The sequence below is a fragment of the Manacus candei genome, unplaced genomic scaffold (assembly GCF_025592945.1).
Source record: "Manacus candei isolate 608988 ecotype Guabito, Panama unplaced genomic scaffold, ASM2559294v1 h1tg000014l, whole genome shotgun sequence".
In the NCBI taxonomy this organism is placed as follows: domain Eukaryota; kingdom Metazoa; phylum Chordata; class Aves; order Passeriformes; family Pipridae; genus Manacus; species Manacus candei.
Window position 1 is genome coordinate 75,297,501 of NW_026138062.1, and position 26,668 is coordinate 75,324,168.

The 26,668-nt window shown below is 41.8% G+C and overlaps 1 protein-coding gene and 2 long non-coding RNA genes across 10 annotated transcripts in view; 2 read left to right on the forward strand and 1 right to left on the reverse strand.

Moving 5' to 3' along the window:
- Window positions 1-3,621, forward strand: part of DCAF6 (DDB1 and CUL4 associated factor 6) — an 81,712-nt gene extending 78,091 nt beyond the window's left edge. For all 7 annotated transcript variants that reach the window (XM_051780045.1, XM_051780048.1, XM_051780046.1 and 4 more), the window contains 2 exons: window positions 2,125-2,230; window positions 3,179-3,621. In XM_051780045.1, the coding sequence (XP_051636005.1) occupies window positions 2,125-2,230; window positions 3,179-3,243 (171 nt within the window). In that variant the 3' untranslated portion in view covers window positions 3,244-3,621. The remainder of the gene's footprint in view (window positions 1-2,124; window positions 2,231-3,178) is intronic.
- A 7,592-nt stretch (window positions 3,622-11,213) lies between these two features.
- LOC127467765 (uncharacterized) lies at window positions 11,214-26,118 on the reverse strand. 2 transcript variants are annotated; one of them, XR_007903281.1, is made up of 4 exons: window positions 25,993-26,118; window positions 13,686-13,850; window positions 13,222-13,445; window positions 11,214-11,768 (listed from the first exon to the last, which is right to left on the reverse strand). It is a non-coding gene; the product is annotated as an uncharacterized LOC127467765 (long non-coding RNA). The 2 variants fall into 2 exon arrangements; XR_007903280.1 differs by lacking the exon at window positions 11,214-11,768 and having other exon boundaries at window positions 12,934-13,445.
- Window positions 19,025-19,764, forward strand: LOC127467766 (uncharacterized). The gene is made up of 2 exons (XR_007903282.1): window positions 19,025-19,476; window positions 19,563-19,764. It is a non-coding gene; the product is annotated as an uncharacterized LOC127467766 (long non-coding RNA).
- Window positions 26,119-26,668: the final 550 nt, after the last annotated feature.

Genomic DNA, 26,668 nt, shown 5'->3' on the forward strand with positions numbered 1-26,668 from the left:
GAGAGTGCAAAAATCAATCCTCTTAAATGCTCAGTGGGATAAAGGGGAGTTGAGGTTAAGATTGCAAACTGGAAACTTCCTGGAATAAAGCAAACATTGCAAGCCCAACCAGTTATAAATGTCTGTATGTGAAGTTATGTAACACACTGTTTTTGTGCCCTCAGAGCAATAACTGTATATAGCAACTGGCCTGGGGTGATCGTATAGCTGAGTGCTGAATAATCATATCAGTGTCTTACATAACATAATTTATTAAAATATTATGTTTTTCTGTAACTAATATTACAGGACAGATTTGTTTGTGGGGTGGCTGGTTTGGGGTTTTTTTGTGAAATCTCTTGGGCAGCAGGGATATAGTAAAGGGGGGGTTTCTAATTGTTATAGATAATATATATATATTGTTATTAATGCTATACATATTTTAAACAGAAACCCACAACCCTTAGTCACTACTCTACATCCCCTGAAAAAAACCCAAACCATCCACTGATGGGTTTTGAACCTTTCTTGTTCTTTTAGCAGCAGCAGTGACACTGAGAGAAGCGACACTTCTTTGTAATGTGGTGTGACAGCTTTAGTGTGTGATGTGTTTTGGAGCCTTTGGGGTTTAGAAATATGGTTGAACATAAACGTGTGCTAAAAGTAGTTAATGTACTGTTACTTCTGTCACTTGATTTTTAATAATAACAAAACATTTAGAGATTTGATTATTTTTTTCTTTACTAAAAATTGTAGAACTTTCAGAAAAGTCAACTGCAGTGCGGTTTGTAATTTGACATGTTTTTTGTATTTTAATTTAATCCCTGTATTGAAACACCTATGTAGAGGACAGGAGATGTTTGTAGCAATAAAACAGTGTTCACCATGTTAAGATAAGGTAGAGTAAATGTTGAACATACCTAAACTGAATTTTCCATGGAAGGGAAGACCTAGGTAGAAGGTGTTGTGTTTGGGGAAATTGAGAGAGGCCGTGACCTCAGTGAATAGGAAAAGACAGCAGAGACAGGAACAAACCTCTGAATAGAGAAAAAACATCAGAAGGAGGTTGTCAGGGGGTGTTACTGATGATGCACTGGAGAAATAGGGGGTGAAAGAGGAAAAAATGGCTTCCTGCTGCCTTCTCAGCTTGCTTCTGTTAGGGAGTGATCAGCTGTGCAAAGTACCTGGTGAACAGCTGAGAATGACAGGGAAGAGGTGATTTGGTTTGGCTGGGAGAAGGGCACTGCAAACATTTGCAAGAACTTGTTCCTTACAAGAGGAACAGGCTTGGAGGAGTCTGAAGGAGAAAAAGAAATGCATTATTTTCCTGTCTTAGAGCAGCTGATCTGGGAGGAAGGACTGAATAACAGGCAGAACTTAGTCTCCACCTAAAGAAACTTTTGTGCTTAGTGATAAATGGAAGAACATAGTCAAAAAGCTGAGAGACCAGCAACAGTGTGGGATTAGAACTTAATGGGGAAGAAAGAAGGGTGGCAAGGAAGTACCATGAGGAAGGAATGAGGCAAGAGAGCTAAAAGTATTCATTAGTGGATTTTTTTTTCCTTTAAACTAAGACAGCAGGAACTGGCTCTTTCAAGTAATTTAGAGGCAAGCTGTAGATCTGTTTAGAAAGAATTATGGAGCTGAAGAATGTTCCAGAACTGGGATAGAAAATTGCTTGTGTTCCTTGGATTTTCTCCAAAAGTTTCAAGCAGCATGAAGGTAGGAGTTTAGGGTAACCTCAGCTCTTTTCCTTCCCACATTCTTGGCCAGCGCTGGTGCTGGAACTTGTTCTCTCCAACAGTTGCCATCTGGAACAGCACTTTCTCTCATCACTCTGCTTTACTTCATGCAAGAACTCATTTCAGAAGTTTTTCTCAGATATCTACCATGCATGTGGACAATGAATGATGATCTTACTAGAATGTTCTTTAGACAGACAGACACTGTAGGCAGAGTCCACTGACTGGCTTTTCTTACCATATACAGTTGAAGTAACTGTATTCAATAGTAATTATTAAAATATTGGTCCCTTATTGTAATTTTGGCTTTTGCATAGGAGCTTTGTATCTACAAACCCATACTGATGCAGTACAATTTTGTGTTTATTCCTGGTGCTGTTTTTTTATCCTTCCCTGCCTCCAGGTTATAACCCGTAATGAACTAATGCTGGAAGAGACCAGAAACACTATTACTGTTCCAGCTTCTTTCATGCTACGAATGTTGGCTTCGTTGAATCACATAAGAGCAGGTGAGAGACGCCTGAACAGCTCGCCCATGACTCTGGTCTGTGAAATAGCAGATGGACTGGAGAATCATCAAGACCTTCAGCTGTCTGTGGCTATACTTGGGGCTGGTGAAAAGATTCAAGGGTTGTTAAAGGTTCTCTTAATAGAAGTTCTTAGGAATTGCTTTTTTAGTGTGAGGCTTGCAACATTCTTGTAGCTGTTTTTACCCCAAAACAAAGATCAAAATGTATTTTTAGATATTCACCACGCTATCCATCCTGACAGAGCTGCTGACAGACCTGTAGGTGAAGGTGAAGGTGACTGTAGATATTGAATATGGGGAGTCTCTTTGGAATAAAACACCAAAAGAACTGCCCAACACTTGAGTTTGCAACAATTTCAGCAAAACTCTGTGTTATGGCTGAGTGGAGTGTTTCTTAACCTGACAGTGCATATTGTTTGAGGGATTGATGTTGATCCAGTCATGTTGCCTCGCACGTTTCTGTATTTGCCCTTTTCTAAACATGCACATCAAAAGGTACTTTTTCTGATGCATTCAGTGACAGACAGTGATCCCCCAGTTTCTGGAGTATTCAGATTTCTAACTGCAGCTATTCTAGTGTCAGTTCCCCAGAACAGCACTTCAGTCCCTTGTACTCACCATCTCATTTTAATGTTACGCTTGCATTCATCTTCCCTGTGCTGACAGCCAGTCAGCAGCTACAAGGTTTTTCCTTTTGTACACAAATTTCCCTTTTATGCCTGGAAATTCTTTAGGGCTTTTCTCCTCTTCTCCTTTCTTGTGGCATCACTCCTACCCACTCTCTGCTTGTTAGTCCACACAGACTTTCTTCTACCGTATAACCCACAGCCACTGCCCCTTCTGTAACAGCCCAGGGAGACAGTATTTTATAGTTACCAGAAAAAGACAATTTTGCAAGTTCTCTTTACTAAATCTCTGTGTTTTACAGACCGATTGGAAGGCGACAGATCAGAAGGATCTGGTCAGGAGAATGAAAATGAAGACGAAGAGTAACTGGCAGTTGTGTGCGAGCACCGAGACGTCAGTGGAATTTGTATAAGACATTAATTATATTTTTCCTTACAGAGCTTTAGTGCAATTCTAAGGTATTGCTTTTGGATAACCTAACCTTTTGTTTTCGAATGACTGTGTGCATGACTTGGGGAGAGTGTGCAAGTTAAAATACGCAAAAATGTTTTTCAAACGTTTTGCCATGTATGAGGGGTGCTAGAAGATGCAAAGTGCAATATTTTCCTTAACCTGCAAATGTGGGAGCTTGGATCAATGTTTTAAAGTAACTTTCATTATAGTAAAAACGTTGGTTCAAATAAATTTCTATACCTGCTGTTTGCATGTTTGTTGCTTTCTAATTAAAAGATTTGGTTGTTTTAAGTAGTTCTGTGGTTTTTTCTTTGCGATTTATCACCTTGTAACTATAACCCCATTACTGCCTTCATTTGCATTCTTTCTTACAATGTTTGTGGAGTGACAAATACAGTTATTTCTTACAGTGAGCACTGGGATTCTCTGTGACTTTGGGATCCCATATCTCTTGGTTCTTGCACTTCCGCAGGGCAACCCACACATCTGTGGGTTTGATGGTGCCATCAGTTTTATGGTGCCACTTCCCATTCTCCAGGCTTGAATCTGTAATGCTGGTGAAATAGTTGTATTTCACTGATCTGTGAGTTTCCATTCTTTGCAACATAAGCAGATATATCTTCATTTCCACTGGATTTAGGAAAGGCTAAATGAAGTGCAAAGGAACGTGAATTTGAAAGTTCCCATGCATTGCTTCATAGGAGTACTTCCTTGGGAAGGAATATTATTTTGGAATTTCCCAATTATTTGGGAAGGAAGGTAGTTCAGTCTGCATAACAGGCTTTCCCCTTTCTCCACATGTTTTTGGATGCCAATGGGGGAGAGCAAGTGAAGGAAGGAAGGTGGAGCAGTGGAGAGTGGTTTGCTCAATGGCAGTTCTTGCCAAGGATGGCAGATGCTGAGAGGCTCCTTTGGGGATTACAGAATGCTGGGAAGAATTCTAAATCAGGGGGGTGAGGGTACTGGAGGCTTTATTTTGTCATTAAAATACACATTCATCACACAGCCTTCACCAACTTTGCTTACCTAAACAAAAAGAATTCCCCACACTAAATGAAAAAGAACATTAGCACAACTTTCTGATGTCCTGATTCACAGTGCAGGCAGGCTGAAGGGATGTGGGGAAGGGATATAAAGCACAGAAGTAGAGGGAGGTGGGAACACTAAAACAATTGGAAGAGATGAAGAGGAATTTGTGAGGGAGGAGAAGTGGGAATTAACATGGAACTCAGCCACCAGTAACAGTGAAGATTCTTGGGCAAGGGAAGAATAACATGAGGGGAGAGGAAAAGTGTGAGGAGATGGATGAGGGTGAGTGGGTGGGTTTGTTTGTTTGTTTATTTTAAAGAAGAAGATAAGAAATTACTGAGGAAGAGCAAAGTATAGAAGCCTTGAAAGTGATCCAGTGAAGAAAATTTAGAAAAGTAAAAGAGAACTGTTGGGAAAAGAAGTTTTTGGAGGCAGGGGGTGCTGAGAAGAATGGCTGTCTAAAAACACTGGAGCCCTGTGGAAAACAGGGAACTTCGAACCCAGAGGAGGTCACTGCACCAGAGGATGGAAATCTGGTGTTTGAGAACAGATCTAATGTGAACAAGGGAGAAGAAGTCACAGTAAGTTGCTTGTTTGTTAGGGAAATGGAGTGAAAATAACAGCTGATATCTGTCTTTTCTGATGGAGTAAGTGGCCCTTTTGTTGGAGAAGGGAGCAAAACTTTTGTTTTTCGTCATGACATAACATTTTGGGCAAGCATTTTTAGAGCAGCAAGAAATTAAAGATATTTTATGATTTTGTGGTACATCTATTTGGGAACAGGGGGAACACAGTGGTCTAGAATTATTCGAATCTTGCTGAGGTTTGGCTCACTGCACTGAGCAATATTTTTAATACCACATGTAAATTAGCCTTGAATTTTTATAATGGGAGTTCTCCTCTTATTAGACTTAAAAGAACTATACGATAAATACATATGGGATACTTAGTATATACTTAAGGTAGGATTGTCTGCTCCACTTTATCTGTTAGCAGTAAGAGGAATAAAGCCATGTTTCTGTGTGGCAAAGGGGGCCCTCTGAGCAGTTCTGTGAATTAAATCCAGTAGCACAGTGTTTGCTGCAGTTCTTAGGTCCTCTATAGGTGATATTTGAGATGTATTTGCTTTCAAAAAGAGTGACCGTGGTGTTTCAACAGAAGCCTGACTGTTCTTATTTAGAAATTATTAACTTTTGCCTTGAAAATAAATTCTTCCTGAAGTAAGTATCTGGAGAGGATACCTTTTGTCTTCCCTAGAGAGGTTTAATAAATCACTGCGGATGTCTTTCTAAAAATAACAAAGCTGCTTCTGCCACTTTAGTTTTAGTCACAGCAATTGCCAGTGAAGATCATAGAATATAAAACAAAAGCAATAATTTTGTACGTCTTTTTTTTCCCAGAGTTCCCCAGTAAGCACATTATTCCCAAAATGTCTCTTATTTATTCAAAGGCTAAATATTAACTTTAATTCGCAATGCTCAGCTGTGAGTTTACTGATTAAAAGGAGGGTTGAATCTCAATAAGGGAAAAAGTTGAATACTTGGAAGATTTCTTAAACTTCAGTGAACCTTTCAAGCATTTTTTCTAAAACTAAGATATCCATAGTGTTTGAGTTAGTTTTTGGTTCATAAACATTTAGTTAGTGGGCTAAATCTGAGTTCCTAGAACCATGCAATCACAGGAGCTGTTGGCAAGAGCACAGGGGATGCTGGTAATTCCAGAGTTTGTAGCAGCAAAAAACCATTTGAAAATGTTATTCAAATGTGCACAGAAGGTAATATAAGGAATAAACCACCAGACAGTCCAAACCTTCACAATTTTAGAGGCAAATCTTGTGATCTGGGTCTGGTTCCAGACTGGGGGGCTTGGAGGTGGGTGATGCTGCCAGAGCTTCCTCTAGTGCCACCATTCCTGCTGCACCTGTAGACCATAATACTCCTGCGAAGCATCAAATGACCAGGTGATTTGGGTGGAAGCCAAAAGACCTATCCAAACCCTTTACCTTCTAATAACAGCCAAAATCTGATGGACAGGGTGGTGATAAGAGTACAGGGAACACCTTCTCTTCCTGCTTTGTGGACTGAAGATGTGCTAAAGCTGGTCCTTGCGTCCTGCCACAACCTGCTGTCAGTGCTTAAGTCCTGGGAAGAGTGAGGGTTCAGGTGTCACTGAGCTCACTCCTAGGACAGATATTCCTTAAGGCCATTGCAAAGACCAAAAGCAACTTCTTTGATGTGTTGCTACAATTCCTGGTAAATAAACTGGTGTTCCTGTAGGACACAATCTTTTGTTTAAGTGTAGAAGATGCTGAGCTTGTTCAAACCACTCTTCAGTTCTTTGTGCCTTCCCCTGATGGCAGGAGGACAAGGTTCATTAATGGCATCCTGCATCACTTTTATTGTGAATTTTTCCCACCTAAGCAGTAGATAAACATTGCAGTGAACTGTTGTGTACACCTTCAGGTCTCTGAGAACATCCCAGATGATATTTTCGAGGAAGAAATTCCACAAGTAAATGTTCAGTAGAGGTTTCACTCTCCTTGGACCAGCAAAATAACTCTTGAGTCTGTGTGCTTGTGTGTAAGGGATGGATGGATGGAGACACTCACTCAGAGGTGCTGTCTTGGAGATCTGAGTGGCCGTGTCTACAAAGACATTTTTTTTATGGAAAGGTTATGAGCCAGGTTCAGTCCTTGAGGCTTGGGCCTATTGCTAAGGCCATCACTGACAATCCTTAGGGATACTCCAGCCAGCACTGTTTCATGGGCCAGACCTGGCAACACTGTTGAAAAATTGAGGTGCAATTAGCACCAGTTAGGTCAAAGCCCATATTCCTCCTGGTCCCCAGTCACACACCCCTACAAGAGGCCAACTCTAAATCCTCAGCTGAAGTGCAGGACATGACACAGAGGCAGGTGTGAGGTCATCTGCTCTGCCTAAGCAGAGATTGATTTAGTCTTTGAAATGTGGGGTGAAATCAATTTTAAGCTATTTTCATTAATTGTAACATGCACAAATGCATGTTATCTGTGTGAGCATCCAGTTTGCCTTCTCAGCAACACTCTCTACTATTGAGTCCGAGTTATTTAGGGTAATAGAGATTTATTTTCCTTAGGTTTAAATGTTCCATTTCTTATTTGCAGTTGGTTTGTTCTTTTGATGAAAAGGTACCATCTATCTTCTCAGTGCCTTTTAAGAACTTTCTGTTAATGCTCCCCTCTAGAATAATTTCCCATTACTGAAGTCCAAAAAACTGCAACTACTAAAACTACGGAAAGACACAACAAAGTGTTTTGATAGGAAAAACAGGGATATGCTACTCTTAAAGCAAGTTCCTTTTTTTCTGATTGTGACTCACTGCCCTTTTTTTTGCAGGAGGAGAGCTGTACACTGGTATAATCCATGGAATCTGACAGATTCACTCTCTGAATAAGAACTGATGGCTACTAATTTAGGAAAATCTCACTCAAGTGTAAAACCTTCTAAATAGACTTTGTTAATGTGCTTTGCTACTAATTGGAAAACAAATCCCAGGGGATCTGCAGCTGTTCGCAAACAGCACTGTAGATCTTCTTCTCTGTGGGATGACTCCATGCTCAGACCCCATTCCCAGTTTTTTCTCCTTCCTGACCTGCCCCAGGCAATCTGGCCACCCGTAGCCACTATTTTTATTCCCAGTGAGTAGTGAAAGAAGGAGAGCTGGGAGGGAGTTGAAGGGATCAGGAGCAAATGGGCTCTGCTTTTGCCTAGCCAAGGAGGCAACCTCCAAAATCTTTCTGGCTTCTTTATCCCCAGTGGCCTCAGAACCCTCAGCTCCCTAACTCCTGCCTCCTAGTGACCCTGAAGACTCCTTTCCTAAGCAACACCTCAAACATGGATGGCAAAGCTTGTGTCAAAAAGATGAGGAGCTGCAGTGGTGAATTTTTAGCAGCAGCAGACAGTGCTGTGCCCCAGCCCTTGCCAGGACCCTCCTGCTCTGATGAGACACCAGCAAACTTGATCTGGTGCAGCCATAGCAGTGCCACAGCCCCATGACAAAGAGTTCTGGCTCCACTCTGCATCTTTGAAACCAGCTATGGTAGACTCAAATCTTCTAGTAGTTACTTGGCCATTTGTTTCTAACTGAATAGAACTCCTTTATGTTCCATAATAATAATAATGGTTAACTGGCCTTTTTGTTCTCTGGCTCTCACTTGTTTCCAGGGGTAGATGCACCACTGAGAAGGATTCACCAATTCCTTATCTATCTGATGTTCCTTATCTATCTTATATGTAATATTTCCTGCATATCTACTCTTCATTATTGTCCTGGATCCCCATGCAGACCTAAAGGATTTTGGTTAAAAACGACATACATTAAAAATGAACCTGTAACTGTTAAATCATCTAAAGAAATGATAATTAATACAAGGTACTTTTAATGGAGGGTTGAATGTCACACTTGCCAAGCTGCCAGGTGGGATTTCTGTTCCTCAGAGTGTGATGACCCTTAGGTAGTAGGTGCAAGGTGAGTTGGTGATCTCACTTCAATTCTTGCTGACTTAAAGTTGTCATGGTTGTCAGTAGCCGGCTCTGAGGGCATAGGATGATCCATGCACCACTTCTGCTCATGGGAAAAACATGTCTGGGACCATTATCTGTTTAATTTCATGAACATTTCAAAGGCAAAATACTGCACTTTAAAATAAAATACGGTTATTTTACTCAGGATTATAGAGAGTAAAGAAGGGTTCTGTAAATCTTTAAATGAATATGGCTTTTAAAATAAAGGTAGGCACTGTGACAAAGCCATTTGGCTTGGATGTTGGTTGCACTACAGAAGCTTTACAGGCTCAAGGATGTTACATAGAAGACTTCAAACTTCTTTCCAATTTTTCTCAAGTGAATTTTCTCTCTTCAAAAATATAATTATATTGTGCACCTGCTACCGTTGCTGTGCAGTGAGTACTGTGAAGAGTGTGACTCTCCCTGTGGCAGCAGCTCTTGCTCAGTCCAAGTGCAGGGAGACTCTCACACAGCCCCAGAGTTCCAGACGTCACCTCCACCAACACCCCCTCGCCGTGGCAGGAGCAATTCCCAGCCCCTCACCCCTCACAGCCACAGCCAGGCCACGTGTGCCCGCTCCGGGTCCGTGGGTGCCACCGAGGGTGACAGTCGCACGCCTTCCCCCACCGCTCCGAAAATCCATGTGATGGCTCAGGAATTCAGCCTCACTCACACCACAGGAATTTCACATCCCTGTGCTGAATGGATTTGATTGCAATCTGGAGGCTCTAAATTTGGTCTGTTACATACTCTTATGGAGGAGAGCTGGGCAAAAGATGCAAAAATGAGAAACTGAATGAGATTCATCATTTAATTTCTCTCATCCCACTTCTCACACTGTCTTTCCCCTCTGGCATTCTGTTTGCTGGCATTCTATCAAATGGTTCAGAGTAATGACTCAAAAGTGTGAGAGAGTGAGCCTGAGATGCAGGGGTAGCTGGACCCCTGGCCTTTTGGACTGTCAGTGGACAGGCAGAGAGCAGACAGGAGGAGCAGGAGAAGAAAGGACTCCACTTCCCCCTGCGTGTTCATTCCCTGGAAAGCAGAGAGCAGCTGAAAGCAAGCAAGGTGAGGATAAATTAAAGATGAACCAGACCCAAGGAAGGGGAAATTTTTCAATGCAGCAGTGATTTTTTTTTTTGGTTCACTGAAGGAGTCTAAAAACAGAGGGATACTGTAGGGAAGACTGTTAAGTGTAGCTGGGCTGCAGGGAAAGCTCCAATGCCACCTGCCCACGGCATGGCAGGGGGTATCCTGCATTTAAAGCTGCCTGTCAGATTAATGTGACCTCCTGTGCTGCTGTGTAATGGCCATATGACACTGTTACAACAAAATATTTTCATGTTGCAGAGCTATGCAGGATAACAAACTGCTGTGCTATGTATCTACAAGAGAAACAGGCTCTTCTTTCCATGAGAGTGTGGCTGGCACCTCAGTGACACTGCAGGTTGAAAAATATGGGACATCCACTAGGATGTGTTACTGGAGAAAGGGGAGATGGGAAAGCAAAACTGGGAACCTCTTCTGTCTGGCAGCAGAGCCCCAGATTTGTGCCCACCAGGGTTTTGAAGTGTATAGCTAAATTTTCTGGTAAAAGAGAGCAAAGGGGATGCTCAAGCATCCAGATGTGAGGCTCTGAGTCAAATGCTGCCATTCTCTTCTGACTGTTCTCTGGGATCAACTAAGTGATGATGTAAGTGGTCATGATGCTAATAATTAGCTTTTATGCAGCTTAGCTTTAAAATGGTGTCAGATCCAGTTTACAAAGAGAGACACCAACACCAGAATTCCCTTTCAACAGGTGGAAGAAGTGGGCAAGAAGGAATGAAAAATTTGCCCATCATCCCTTAACAGCCCAATAATAAAACCATAGTTTGGACCCTTTAACGTGTCTGAGGTAAGCCCCCATCCCATCATCCTTTTAAAAATAGGAGGTGACTCAGTCTGTAACGATGTTCCTTCACCCTGGCAACTTCATATTAACCTCTGGAGGTGAGGGAAAAGTGTATTCCTTGGTAAACCATCAGTGGCACTGCTGCTGCACAGATGTGCTGCCTGGTGAGCTGTGTGACAGCAAAGCCGAGTGCTCCAAGGGCTCTTTCTCAAAACAGGAAATGTAAAAAGGCTGGTACAAAAAATGTAATTACTTGTCATTTAATACAGGAGTATCAGCTCTGAATGGGGTGGGTTAGTGCAGGTGTGACCTGAGCTCTGTATTCACCTCAGACCTTACAATGAAGACCATGAAATATGTCTTCCATTCCTTAGAGATTTAGCTGTATCCTGACAGCAGCAGAGTTGTAGCAGGATTGACGTCTGACAGTCGGGCCCTGGGTTGCCATGGTAACTGCCTAGGATGGGGTGCACTTAAGAAAAACGCAACTTCTGGGCTAAATTGTGGGCTGGAGGGTGGCAGATGGATGGGATTCAGCTGCCTCAGAGGGTGGTGCTCCACAGCCAGACATGCAGATTCAGGAATCTACCCAGGTGGTCGATTTGGCACATCAGAAGCAAAATTTAATTTAAAACATCAGTTTGTTCCCAGATATGCTCACTGAGCCATGAAACGTGCAGGGTTAGATGAATTCCCATGTAATCCAAGCCTCGTGGATTGCTCCAAGCAAAGGACTAGGTGCACTCACAGCCCTTTCTCAGGAGCAGCCAGCAGAGACAGGGAGGGCTTCCCATTTTTCCTGGGAAGTTAAGCTTTTGGCAGCCTTACACACATGCAGAGCCAAGGACTCCACATCCAAAGGCAGCTGTGAGCTGGAATTGATGTTGTTGGAGTCACCGAACCTCTCTTATAACACAGGCAACATATTTTGTTGCAGAAATGTTTCCAAAACTAAAGGTCCTTAGAATTTTCTGTTCACAAAACAATTTGAAACGGAAAAAAAAAGGAGAGAAGAAACATCTTGTTACAACATGGCCCAGCCCCATGTTTTATCCTGTTTTGTCAGCCAGTTGTAGGGAGTCCTCAGGACCTGAGCATGGGGGAAACATCTGTATCTAAGGGCAGAAATCAGGAGAAAAACAAACCAGCCATCAACCCAAAATAACCAGCTCCTTAGCTGTATAAAAAAGTCAGCTTAGTTTTAAATAATTGCTGCTATGGGTCGGGGGGTTTTGGGAACCACATTTATTGTGGTTCCTTTATACCATGTGCAGTGTTAAGCCCATTGTAATAAATGTGTTGTTATATTAAATTCATTTTCCAAGATTGTTTTCTGAAACACAATATGCCTCGGTATCCAAAATCTATGGAAAACTTGTATGTACCCCCTTTTCCCTGCACTGCTCAGCTACACTGTTGCTTTCCACCTGCAGCATTTCTTAATTTTTTCCCATTTAAGGGCATCTTGTGTTAAGTACATTGGATAACAGATTTATCATCATTCAGAGGTAAAGAACTCATATTTGTTTAACAGATCTGAATAGACTTTCTTTGAACTAACCAGATTATATACAGTGCACTCTACACTTTCAAAAATGTAAATAAATTTTAGGTCGAGCAAACAAATATTTTTTTGCAGGCAAATATTTCAATTCTTACTCATGTTTTCATTTTCTGAGAAAGAGGAGGAAGCAAAAACTTCTTCTGTGCCTTCTCTTCTTTTTTTTCCCCCCCGAAGAAATTTGACATTCCTAATTATGACAGAGCAAAGGGAAATGAAAATCTATTTCAAGAGATGATTCTTCTTGTAAACAGTGCCTGGGCACTTCTGCCTCATCTCATTGCATTTGGGCTGTCAGATGGGCACAATAAATAACACGTCCTCTGACCCCCGTTTTGTTGTTCTTTTTTTTCTGTTGCAAATAATTGTCAGTTCTAGTCTTTGCCTGCATGTCACTGAAAGAGTTCCTAAATGACAAGGATATGGGAGCCCTGGTTTAGCTGGAGATAATTTTAGCCTCTCTCTTCTGACAAAAAATTGCATGGGCTAAATCTGGACACCGGTTTCTTGCAGAAATAACGTTCTGTTTATCTTTTGTTCTGTTTTTATTTTTAATCCATTCAACAGCCCCCGTTATTTACTTTAAAGTATTTATTTCAAGTATTTATTCAAGAGGCACCATCAGTGTGGGGGTTTTTTTTAACCAATTCTGCCAAGAAACATGATAAATGTTAGTAATTTCTAATACATTTTCCTGGCTTTACAAGAACATTAAAAAAAAAAATCAGATTCACTTGCTGAAAAATGCAGATTATGAAGAAGTGAATCCAGTCTTCAGGAAAAAAGAAATCTTTTTTTGTTTACAGCACAGTGAACTTCTCTTTACCCATCTTCTAATTGTACTTAGAGCTCAGCAAACCCACCTGAAACCCTGCACGTATTCCATCCTTTCAATTGAATTCACTTGTATTTACTGAGTTTCTTGATTTTTAGTCCTAATCCATAGAGTCATTCTGGGCTCTGGGGTCCAGCACAAGCCCTAATGCAACTGAAAATGCATTTCTTGTCTTAGTGGTTTCCCAGGGACAGACTGAAGCAATACAATCTTTTTGATTTCAGGTGAAACTGGACCAAAGTATCATCAGGACTGCAAAACATAAGTCTAATGCACCAAAATCAGTATCATTAGACAGGCCACACAAAAAAGATAGATGAGAGGTTAAAATCATGGTGGATGCAGCAGAGATCCCAAACTCATGTCATAGTTTGTTATCATCATCATCAAACATCAAATGGAGGAAGTTTTCCAGGTGGAAATAGCAAGCCCCAATTCCCCAGCTGGAAACAAGGGTGGTGTGTGATTTTCGATGTGCTCTTTAGAAACTACCTTTTGTGGGACTCCTCTTCCTTATATTCCATATGCAGTAGATGAGTGAACACGTGAATTGTATCAGCTGCTTCCCCCGGCATCCTCTGGATTTGCCAAGCTGTACTTGAAACTTCTCATCAGTGAACTGGGTTTTTAAGAAATGGTGGAACCAGGAAGGTCCCTCTGCTAATGGACGAAGGAGAGAGAACACAGGAGAGGACAGGAAAGGGAAGAGTCAAAACCAGCCCTTCTTCCAAGTAAGTGACTAAAAATTACTCCATAACAGCAGCAGCATAGAGAGGCTTCTCAGTTCTCTACATAATTCCATGTGCTTGACTTTGGGTTCTGCCATTGTGAACAACATGTGGTCTTGTTATGGCAAAAAAAAAAAAAAAGGCAGATTTTTTTTTTTAGGGGGTAGTGGAGGTGTTGGGAAAAGAAAGTGTAGTTCCTATTTTCCCAGTTTCTGATGGGAGGAATGACTTCAGCTCTGGCATCTCAGCGCTCATAATAACATTGTGAAGCTTCAACTTTCAAATACTTTGCAAATGGAGTTCCAGCTGCCTGGGGGAGACCCTCACCCCGGCTCCCTCATCACACCTGGGCTCTCTTTGGGTGGTACAACCTGAAAAGTCCAGGACAAATACACCAGGTCAATACATTGATCATCATCCCTGCTTGAGGGATGAGTTCAGGGGTCTTATGTAGCAGAATCTGCAGATTAATTAATCTGTATTGAGCGAGTAGTAATCAAATTCTAGGCCTTTTTTATAGATTAATGTTCAATCCTATAACCAAGATTGGGGGGTGGAGCTCTCAAAAATCAGCAGTTGTAAAAGGAATCAGGATTTCCCAATGTCATAGTGCAGTTTGGCTTTCAATGAAAAGTGAAGAATGCACCTGATTTCTTATTATATAACACAAAGAAAAAAAATCCAACCAACCAAACCCACAGAACTTACTGTTTGCATGAGATAAAGTTTTTTGCTTGGTTTCACTAGAGAGATCATCAGCAGTATTTTTCTAGCCAGTGGGAAATTATGCAGCTTGACATTTTTTGCTAAACTACCAGTTTTTAAAGGCACAGGATCAAAATCCTACTACTAGTCAGAACAAATGTGGATCAAAACCTGGCATCACTGGTTTTTTTGTCATTTTTGTGAGTATGACTTATTCAGTTCTTCAGGCTACTAGGAGACATGCTGTTGTCGTGCATAAAAAGATCACTTGCCCTTATGCTCAGGATATTCCTGAGAAAATAAAATACAGAAAAGACAATCAGGTGTTTCTGTGTTTCTTTTTAAACCATGCATAACACTTTGTCAGTTCTACATCCTTTAGCTATCTTCAGTTGTCTCTAACTTTTGTACTCTTTACACTGTGACTGCATTTTAGGTCTGTTAGGGTTATGTGACCTGACCTGGGCAGCAGGATTTCACTAAATCACTGTGAAAATATTACTGTATCTGTTTCCTGATTTTTCTTTTCCTCTGGGGGAAAAAAAATAATAATCTGTAACTTCTATTTGATATACAATGATTTGCATATACATTATCTTCAAGTAATATAAATTTCCAGATACCATTTTCTCACATACATCTACATTTATTGAAACTCTTCTACCTCAGCACTAAACAGAGTTGAATTTCAGTCTAATAGATTATATTTATCAGTCCATAGTTTCACTTGTAAAGATGAATAATTATGGCATTGTCTACTAGGATGTATGTAATGCTGAATTTAGGGTTGTTTTTTTCATTAGATGAGCCTGGTTAATTCTTTCTGCTATAAAATATGGTACTGCATTTGTGTGCATTGTTCCTGGCCTTTTAAACATTGTCTGTATAGAAATGTCACTGTTAAGGGTCTGTACTGCTGGTCTGCACCAAGACATTCATGTGATAGCTCTCAGCAGAGATATGTTGGTGTCAGCTGAATTCCATTTTGGCTGTCAGTCTCTTTCTGTTGTACCATCAGCTTGGGGCCGTGGTAGTAGGAGAGGCAGTGATAAGTGGCAGGTTGGAGTCCAAATTTAGTCTCTTAATGATTTCTTCTGGAAAAAAAACCAAAAAAACACCAACAAAACCCCATACCCAAAATCTGTGGAAATAATGGATAATTTGAGATATTGTTTCATGTTCCTTTCTTAGGCGTTTCTTCATCCCCTCACAAGCAGAGTTGATGTATTTTCTTTCACAGGGTTAAATTTCAGTCAGAAAGCATTCCAGACCTTATCTTTGGTATCCTCAATTCCCTTGGTGAACAGCAATGCTTCTCACTTTCTTTTGCTGTCTTTTCACTTGCTGAGTGAAGACCATTTCCAGGTGTGGTCTTCAATCAGACCCTCTGCAACAACCCCAAGTGCTGCAATCTGAGCTCACTACTGTGGCATGAAATATGACCAATGGAGCAACAAAAAATGACTTGTATGTAACCACTTGTGATATGTTTCCTTTTCTCATTCTAGTTTCCTGTGTCTTGGAAGGAGTGCTTGAAGAGCTTTTATTGTTTTCCTAACTGATCTACCAGTTTAACAGATTTTAAAGCTTGAAGGTGCCAGGATAATCCTCTTGCCCCAGGCCACAGAATTTTTCTTCAGTTTTTCACCACTGGATTTTGTATGCATTTTTATGAGAAGTCATCTCTGTGTTAGAATGCTCTCACTGCAATATTTTAATGTGTTTTTATTCTTCCAACACCTTATGAGAGAGGGAAGCTGGTACTCTGAACTTGGATATAATATCCCAGTGATGATCTCCATGAATTGCCATACTAATGCAATCACCTTCCTACTTCGTGGAGTAAAGGATCAACTCCAGATTTTTATAGACAATTAGCTTTTAGAATTGCTCTTTCATTACTTGGATTGTATAATGCATATTTTCTTGGGACAGCTGTAATAAGGTTTCAGAGGAAAATGGAATGAGACAATGCAATTATCACCCATGATTCCTCTTTCTGTCCCTGTCTTAGTCAACTCTTGGGGGGAGGGCTTCTTGTTCAGTGTTTCATAAATTATCTCCTGTTGTAATGGTTTTAAGGCTAAATTTCATTATAAGAATCAAAGTGGTGGAGATGTCAGCACAAAATAATAATGCCTCAAACAGAGACAGCTAATATGAAATATAATGTACACTGAGAACTAAGGAAATGCAGACCCTAAAAATAATGATAATGTATGGAATGATGCAGATGAACACCAACTTTACAGCAGAAGAAAAGCAAGATGAAGTACACACATTGGGTTTAGAGAGATGTACACATAATGCCCTTGCATATTATACATGATGCTCTCAGGAGGCTCTTCAGTGTCTGTAGCATTTGATTCAGGGTATCAGCAACTGTACTCTCAGATATTAAAGTTTTACAAATGCTGCCAACAAGCTGCAAAATGGAAACTGCCTGAGGTCATGGCTGGCCAGGGAGAAAAGGTTCCTGATCCTATCATGACTTTTCAAGTGGGCAAGCTACTGCCAAATCAGCAACACAGGAATAGGATTTTCCAAGCCTTTTTGATGTCTCTGAGCCAGCTGGTCACCTCCTATCTTTGCTTTTAGCAAAATGGGTCCCTAGAGGCAGCGCACGGCTCTTTCGGTGCCACTAATGTTTTCTCCAGGAAAAATATTTTCATTCTTAAAAAATCCCAATGGACTTAATTTATAATTTACAGAGATATTTTAGCATAAAATTTGTATAACTGCTGGTCTCAAAGTGATATCACTCGTGTGGCTTGAATATTGTTTTCTGGAGACTTACATCCCTCATTTTTCTCCAGATGACTGAAACTAGAAGAGCTCGTAAACCACAGAGAAGAGGACCTGAAGAACCTTTAATAATCCAAATTATCTTCTTAAAGAATAATTAATGAAGAAAACACATTTTCTTGTTAGAAGCCTGCAAAGATACTGAAGGGTCTGGAATGAATTGACAGCCAACTACAAGTTGGAAGAGCAATAGAAGAAAATAAACCCAAGGGAAAAAACCCACATCCAGTTAAAATAACTTGGATCTGTTAATTACTGACAGGGCAAAAGATCTGTAAGGAAATTTCATATTAAAAAAAATGCATTAAGCCAGCTTTTTCAAATTATGTTAGTTCTTCCAAACCAAACACTGGGGAAAGTAAGGTGGTTATTTTGTTTGCTTTGATTTTTAATTTAAGGAACTGATCTCCAGTATCTCTGCCGAGGAGATGTGAAACATGAAGAAATTTCTCAAGAAGATCATGATTATTGCTTTTTGTTTGTTTGTTTATCAGTAATGACAGCTCACAGAATTATCACTTTGATGGTTTCTGGGACACAGATTGAAAAAGAAGCGAGATTGTGTTAGGATGGGGAAAATGGACTGCTGCTGCTAATTGCCAGATAACCTGTTTACAGTCTCATTTGCAATGTGTGCTAATTGCTAACTGCAAACACTTCTCAGTTTCCCCTCCAAAGCACTTGCTGTGCAGCTCTGTTGGTGCACAGCCTTAGGAGAAGGGATATCCATAAGAGGGAGAGCTTGGCACACATCTGACCTTCGCTTCCTGGTCATCTGCGAGCTTTGGGGAGCCATGCCCAGGGGATGGGGTTTTAGGGTGGCAAAGCCAGTCCCAAATCTGTGTCTTTTTAAGTATCCAAATGGGTAAGGAAGCAAGTAAAACCATCAGCACTAGTACTGCTGAGGACCCTCAGCTTTGGCACCTGATCTTCCCTCTGTGAGAAGGGTGGTTGCTCAGTAAAATCTTAACAGATTTTAAACCCAATTCTGTTTTAACTCACATCACCAAAATCCCACTGCGCATTTAGTTTTTAATTTTGCACCAGCCATTGTAATTAGTGTGATTCAATGCAATGTACTTCAGTATTTTATGTAATGAAATACTTCTGAGAAAGAAACTTGTCTTGGTCAAGCAAGAATTGCAAAAAACTCATCAATTTTAGTGCAAATGGAATGAAACTGTATTTTCATGACCTTATTTTAATATAACATCTTACTGCATTTTATATAATACAACCCTGAAGTTCAGAAATCTTTTCTGTCTTTGCCTAAACAAGGAAAAATCAATTAAGTTTTGGATGGTTTTGGGGCCTTAAATCTGTATCACTTTTAGCTGGGAGAAACATGGGGCTTGAAAGTGGGAGCTGGGAAAGAGGTAAACAGGGTTGTGTCCTGTTTAGGAGGAGTGTTGAGTAAAGAAAGTCTGGACAGGGGAAAGTTGTGCATAAGGGTTGTGCCACTGTGAGAGGGGAGCTGTGTGGTTAAGAATAAGGCAGAAAGAATGCAAATGTATTTTTAGTTGAAATTAGAGCCACCTTTCTAAGTCTACAGCCAAATGATCCTGGCTCCTCTTACGCAAGGCAACTATCCTGGGGACTCATGGTGACAAATGAGCCTGTGAAGCAGCTAAAAAGCTCACTCATGTATTATTGAATTTTAGTGTTGTACATGCAGGGGTTTCCTCCTGTTTTTACTTTCTCCAGAAGAAACACAAGTCAAAACTTGCAGAGGGATAAGACAGCAAACCAGCATGTTATTTCTAGGTTTCCTGAGCTGAGGAGCCGCGCAGGAACGTTCAGGTTTCTGTGGGCTGGGAATGTCAGCTGGGAGCAGGGGAGCCACTCAAACGTGAGGCACGGGAGCTATTTAGAGCAGCAAGAAGCCGATAGCTCTGATACTGCACAGCGAGGGGCAAGGAATCTGCAGTGTGGCTGTGGATGGAAACTGCTGCGAGCGTGGAGTAGGCAGAACACTGCTAAGCTGATTACAAACAGCATTTTGAACAATTCATTCAGAAGACAGGACATCCAGGGGCCTGAGGGAGGTAGTGAACCAGGTCAAGGCCATCAGCATGGACCTCCACTTGACCAGGGTGTGTCTGCACATGTTTTTTTTTCCATTACTCAACAGGTGCTTCCCAGTGTTCTCAAAGATGTTTAGAACAGAAACATGCTCTCCAGAAGCTGAGAATAAATGAGATTGCAGCGTGCTCTCTCTGGAAAGGGGATTGACAGCTAGATAGTCATGAACCACAGCATTCCCTGAGCAAAGAAAAGCCCAAACTGCTGCCTACAAAAATCACTAATGAAGTGGGGGACTTCATTTTTTTAAACCTCTGTGGGATTAGAGGATTTATTACCCCATAGGGGGTTCGGAGATAGAGCCTTGCTGACCATGGCTCCTTTTCTAACTCTAAATCAAAAGGCTTTTTCAACCTTAATTTGCAGGGGCTGGACCTACTACCTCTGAGAAAATCTGATCCATCTCTGGTCTACCTTTGGACAGCACAGACTTTGTTTCTTGCTGTGCTTCACCCAAGTGTCCCTCGTTTTTGTCCAAGCTACAGGTTTGATATTAGTACTGGATTCCTGCTGTCTGCAGAAACAGCAGCTACAGAGCACCATATCCTTGTGGTTCAAAAAGTGACAAGGCAATTAATGGAACGGTTGATTAAGTTTCACAGGCCTGCCAAACCAAATGATTTCAGACTGCATTCTGCTCATCCTGCAGGAAGCTTGGGCTACTCAGTGGGTAATTTGGTGGTCTGCTCACCTTCATTTTTTACCAGATCCTCCTTAGGTAAGAGTATCCAGGCTATGATGATAATAATACTTTTTAAAGCCCTTTCAAAATCCTGATTTGGCTGAAGTGCTGAACATTAGTAATAGCTGGTCTTCTACCCCTACTGCTGGCTTGCAGACAGACACCTCCCTTGTGGAACAGTTAATGACTTTAAATGGTCTTGGAAAATATGAGAAGCAATCTTCCTCAACTGGCTTTATTAGAAAACTAGGCAGTAAGTCTGCAACACTGAGTTACGAAATCTGTTTCCTGACTCAGCTGAGCTGCTTAAACTGTAAGGGAGGAGTGTAAAAGCTGAATTACCACCTGCATTTAGCTATCACACCTGGATCTAAAAAGTAAGAACTTTTTAATCCAGTTTTGTGAGAGATATGGGTGAGAAGATGCACAGCAAATGGCTGGAAGTACAAAGCTATCCCAGGCTTTGGGGCACTAGGCTAAAGAGAGATGGATTTGGCTGTCAGCAGCACAGAGCTGCTGGGTGAAGTTAGGGAGTGAGAGGGCTCCCGCGAGAAAATGTAACAAGTAAGAAAGGGGAAACACTGCTGCTGGCTGAAAAACAACCAGAAAGTTGCAAAACTTCAAATCCGTCAAGCAGGAGCAGTCTGTGAAGCAGAGAGGATAAAATGAGAGCAATCACTGAGAGCCAGGGAAGGAATGTTCGTTGAAGTGGCAGAACAATCAGGTACAACAGCACCAGAAATGTCTCCTTTCGTTCAGCAGTCACTGTCCAAGAGCACTGCAGGATAACCAGGACCTGAGCTGTCAGGGAAGACAAGGTCCCACAAACAGACAGATTGCCTGTGACCTGTGGAGACAGCTTGAGGAGAGATGATCAATTCTGTTGTCATGGAGCCACCAGCCAATTTATTGAAAGTCAGACAGGTAGAGTGTAAGGAAGGGCAATCTTTTCCAAGATAAGAGAAGTAGAGCGCTTGTAAGCAAAGAAGATAAAGCGGTGTAAAATCATGGAGAGAACACTAGGACATGGAAAGGCAGAGGGACAGTTTAAGAAGATGCAAAATGGATTACCTTCCCCTGAGGTGTTGTAAAAACAAAGCTCTTAGCACAGTTGATATATCTGTAGAAAACGGAATCTCCTGAAAGCTGGGAGCAACATCTACCAGATCATAAATGGCTAGAAAATATCTGCTTTACTGGATCTCAAGAATAACTAGCAGTATTCTAATGTACAGACACTGGGATGACCAGACTGTCAGAAGGATCTATTCCACTTTCCATCACCCCCCAAACCACTTAAGATACTGTAACCTCCACCTGCTCTTCACGACAAAGAAAAGCAAAAACCTGTGGTTTTCCTTAGAAGAGTAGAAATTCTTCCTCTTTTTCATGGTGATGCTGCTGGGTAAGACCAGTCTTTGATCAAATAAGAGCTTCCAAGACTCTTTTCAGGAGTTAAGCACATCTTAGAAAAGAAACACTATCACCAATAGAGCTTGTGCCAAGGATATGCCCCAAAGTGAACATCTCATTCTGTGAGAGCTTTCAAATTTTTATATTACAGCTGTCCCTTTCATCAGCTTCTCTCTGAGGAGCAGTTCTTCCCTTGTCTGCTTGTGGCACAGAATTTCTTTGTTTTAAGGTCTTGTGGGCATCCAAACTTGCCAGTAAGTAACCTGGACATTAGAAGTATATTTTAATATATTTAGTTATATAGGGCCTTTACTCTTTAAAAGAAAACACAAAGAAAATGGAAGCATTACCTTTAAACTTAATTTGCCTCACTGCACCTAGGGATAATGGCACTAAGGGGATACAAGATCTTAACTGCAGAGGTTTTAAAAAGCCTTTGATAGTTCAACAGAGAGCGGCAGTAGCAGAAGTGCCAGGCACTCACTGCTCTCCTTTTCCTCGTTAGCTTTTCCTTCACAGAAAGGAACATCATCTTGTCTGGAGTGACTGGTGCTTCTGTAACTGCTGAGGGGTTATGTTACTTCCAGGATATCATCCTTCCCAGTTTAGGGGGGCTGCTCCATGGCCCACATCTGCCCGTGCTGTGAGTCTTGTCCCTTCTCCCTGCCTGCCTGGGATCTGCCTGCTCCTCGCCTGCAGCACAGGCTGTGGCTGCAGGAATGAGGTGGGAGTGGGGAACAGCGATGCCTCCCGTAGCTTTTCAAAGGCTCAGAACGACTTGTCATTCGTGCAAGTAAACATCTGACAGAAGCATATGGCTCGGAATGAGCAATAGCCCCCCACGCTCGCTCACACAGGAGTTGGCAGGGCTGCTGGGTGTAACAACGTGCGCAACAAAGGAAGGGGAAATGCGTTTCGTAAAACCAGGGAATTAAAATGTTCTCAGAAGGGATCTGTGCAAAGCAGCTGCCAATTCCAACGGTTTGCCTACAGCGTTCCTCTCTCTCTCAAATTCTGCCTCTCCTGGGCCCCCCCACTGACTATGGCAGGTACCAAGCAGACACATACTCACTTTCTCCATCCTGCTGTACCTTGCATTTGAGCTGGTGATCCCTGCTCAACCCTTCTGCTGTGCTGGCTCATCACTTCTGGCTGCCTGGTTCCAGCTGCAGAGTATCCGTGTAATCCTCCTCCTGTGAGTTTTGTCCAAGCTTTTCTGAGCCTGCCTGGGTCAATTACGTTTTATTTGTTTTTTTTTTATAAGTAGTAATGCTCTTCTGTGGGACTAGGAGAGAGAACTGCTGAGATTCAAGCAAGAGTGGAATGGTAGCTTTGTATCAGCATGTCTGGTCAGAAGGTTGTCCCAGAGACTCCTCCAAGGTTCTGAGGAGGAGAAAGTGCTGCTGGAGCAAGTGGTCTTGGGCAGCCCCAGCCCACTGGGAAAGACATGAGGATCCAGGCAATACCCAGCATCAAAATTCTAATTCAAAAATAGAATGGGTTTTTAAACTTACTTGTAATCAGTGTGATTCCTAAAGAGACAACATAAACATCCCTAGGTTTTCACCCACACTTCCAGCTCTTAAATCCTCTGGAACCAAGAGCTTGCAGGGGACACTTGAGTTGTTCTAGGGTGTTTGCATGACCATGGAGTCTGAAGAATTCCAGAGAACTGTGTCTCAGACTTCTCAATGCTCGTTGGGTATGCTGTGCTATTAACTGGCAGGAAATCTCATGAAGTCAGTGGAGAAATTGTGTCTTGGTTTCAGGCCAGACTAAATTTAGGAAAAATTCTGAATGAAACAGACTCCTTCATTTATGAGGAGAACCATTAGGAGAAGTTTAGCTTTTGAGAGATGTTTTTCCCTTATCATCCTTCACAGATGAACAGGTATCTGTGGTAGAACATCACCACTTTATCTTTTTTTTTTTTTTTCTTTTAAGCCTTAGAGCCAGGTAGCTTTAAAAAAAGTGTTGGTATTTTGATGGGTATTTATTTAACAGCTCATTTCATGGTGGAAACCCCTTCATATCAGAAACTTTTTAGAACAACCTCTTCCATCAGCCCAGTTCAGTCTCCAGAAAGGCTTTTCCTTTCCATGAAAACTGTATTTTCTGGTTTTGAGTAAATGTAAAAGTGCCTTTCTGTATCTCTTTTTTAATCTTACTGGAGGCATAAAATGAGATACAAGCAGATATTTGATTAATTTTAGTCTAGATGCCAGACTGAGGCAAACTTGTTACGAGTGTGTTGCCTTCGGCTCTGAGCTAAGTTTAACACGTGAAGTGTCCATTTGATGGTGGCTCCTCCTTCCTCCTCCCCTCACTGCTGCTGGGCTCCCCACGGTCCTCCACGCTGGGGAGATGCCTGTGAGCCCTGCCTGGCAGAGACAGCAGCGTGGCTTAGCTCCACACAGGGTGCTGAGGGAAGAGAGCTGTGCTCCCCTCCCTGCCCGTCCCCACAGCCTGGCGGCTCTCGGACAGGGATTAGGAAGCAACCTAAGTTGTGCTCTGGCAAAGTATTTTCTTTGACAACAGCAGAGAGGAGGATATTGCAAGAAGAGGAAAATCAGTTTCCCCTTTGCAGATTATTGTAAAGAACGGCCAACAATTTCTGCCTGGTCTCGCTTCCATGAGACACTAAAGCTGTCCCAGAAGCTGGAGCAGCCACGATGGCAGCTCGTTCCCACTGCCCTGCCCGAGCTGCCAGGCTGCTCCTGGAAACCAGCCTTGCTGGCAGACCGCTCGTGAACCCCTGCCTTTCGGGGTCTGCAGCATCAAAGCAGCTCCAGGTCGTGAGCCGGCAGCAGATCCATAGATGGATGGATCACAGGAGTCTGCAGGCAATGACACTGAGGAAATAACCTGCTGCAGGCAGCTCTATGCTTGGCTCTGCCTGTCAGCTTCAATTCCAGCTCTTTAATTTCCTGTGCCTGCAAGTGATGGTGAAGGGCTGTGCTATCATTTAAAGACTCTGCCTTATACTACGTGTTCTTTTGGGATGGAGTTTGTAATATTTTAGTATCCATCCCCAGGATCTCCATCTGCTGCTGTTCTTTTACTGAAGTATTTTGAAACTTGCCTATATTAAAAAGACTAATTTTTATTAAGATTTTTTAAAAATATATTCAAGGGGCTTTGAGAACATACAGAAAATCACTTGCCTTCTAATCCAATAAAAATAACGAACCATTATGTTTTACCTCTAAAACTCAGTACTGAAGAAAACAGGAATTGGGTTTGGCCTGACATATTTCATTCTGCTGGGCTATGGAGCTATTCAGATGAGGTGTGTTTGCATTTGTTCTTTTCCCTTTCTCCTTACAGTCTCTTACTTAAAACACTGGGCTACCTAAAATGGAGGAAGTGGAATCTTACATTTGTTGTGAAATGAAAGCCAGTGGCCAAGGCACTGAATGGCCCTTTTAGAGCATTATAAAATCTCCCATCACCACCAGAAAGGATAAAATGGATTTTTTACAATCCCTTGGTTTTTATCTGGAATTTCTGCATGAATAACAAATACTCTGTCTTCATATTAAAAAAAAAATGCTTTGACACTGTGTAAGACATACTGGAGATGATTCATGAGCTTTTACTTCAGCATGACTGTTGTTCCATCCTGACCTATACTTCCCATTTAAATTTGAATTCTCTTACCTGCATCATGGTAGAAATCAATGCTTTGTCTTGTGTAAGATCTTAGAAAAAGTAAGCTATTCCAGTGTAATGAAGATGCATTATTTCCAGAAATGACAAACCCAATAATAACACCCTTATCTAATCCTTTTATATACTTGGGAAGGTTTGATGAGTTACAGCCTTTGCTTGACTAGCTGTGTTCTGGGCAGGAGAAGAAGTGAGAAACTGTCCTGTAAAAACACACGTCCCCAAGAGAAAATTTAAGGCAAAGAGGATTTTCGAAGTGAAAACAAAAGTGTGAATCATTGCCAGTGGATGTTGAGCTTCATGACTCCTTTTTTACTTCAATTTGCATAGTTGTACTTTCAGGTTGACTCTTGGTGACGAGGTACAAACTTTATAATCCCTACATTTTCCTCCTGTAGATAAGGCTTCATATCAGAGCTCTGCTGATCTTAGTAAGGAAAAGTATTTAGCAGTAGTGATATAGCTGACTACCTCACTCCTGCTGTAGTAGTAATATTTGTATTTATATATATTTTTGTACTGGTTTTATACAGGTTATGGAGTTAAGATCCTGCAGGATCAGGGAACTGACACAGACGGGCCAGAATCTGTAGGGACACCAGGCTGTGGGTGTTTGCCCAATGGCCTCAACTACAAATATGCTAAAAAATACAAAAGTATGTATGTTCACTTAATGCTACAGGAGAGAAAGTAGTTTTCCAACAGCTTTCCTTACCAAATGCTGAAAACCCTGCAGGCTGACGATGGTTTAATAACTGACCCTGTCTCTCTGTTGCACTGAATCGTGATATGCTGGGCTCTCTACACCATCCTTTTCTCTATTGATGGAAACCTTGATCTGCAGCCTGAAAAGCAAAGAGGTAAAAGAAGCATTGTGAAAAGCAGAAAAGAGAGAAATAATTTTTCAGTGACACAACCGGAATCAGTTTCTTTTTCCCTGACGTTTCACAAACTGTGAAATGGAGCCCTGAGCTTCCTGTCTCTTTTTCAGTGCTCTCTCTCAGATGCAGTGGGATGAGACTCACATGATGCAGATGGGGATGCTCTCACATGAATTTGCAGTGTGATTTTTGGTTGTTTTTTTTTTTTTTTAAAACACCTAGGAATAAAATCCCTCCCTGTCGCCACTGGTGGGAGGCACCCACACCCCCAGTAATCCCAGCAGTGCATGTACATGTGGTGTGTCTGTGAGCAGCTGACGGGGCTGGGAGCTGTGGGGTGTTGATTGAGGCTGCTGACTGTAACTCTGGGTGTGTTGGAGACTCTGCCTGCCCTGGGCCTGAGTGATATCTCCTGCTGTGGGAGGGTCATGCTCTCCAGGCACGATCCAGCCCTTGTGAGTTACACTGATAACAGCTGCACGTTGTCCTCCCTCTGCTGAGCGAAGTTCC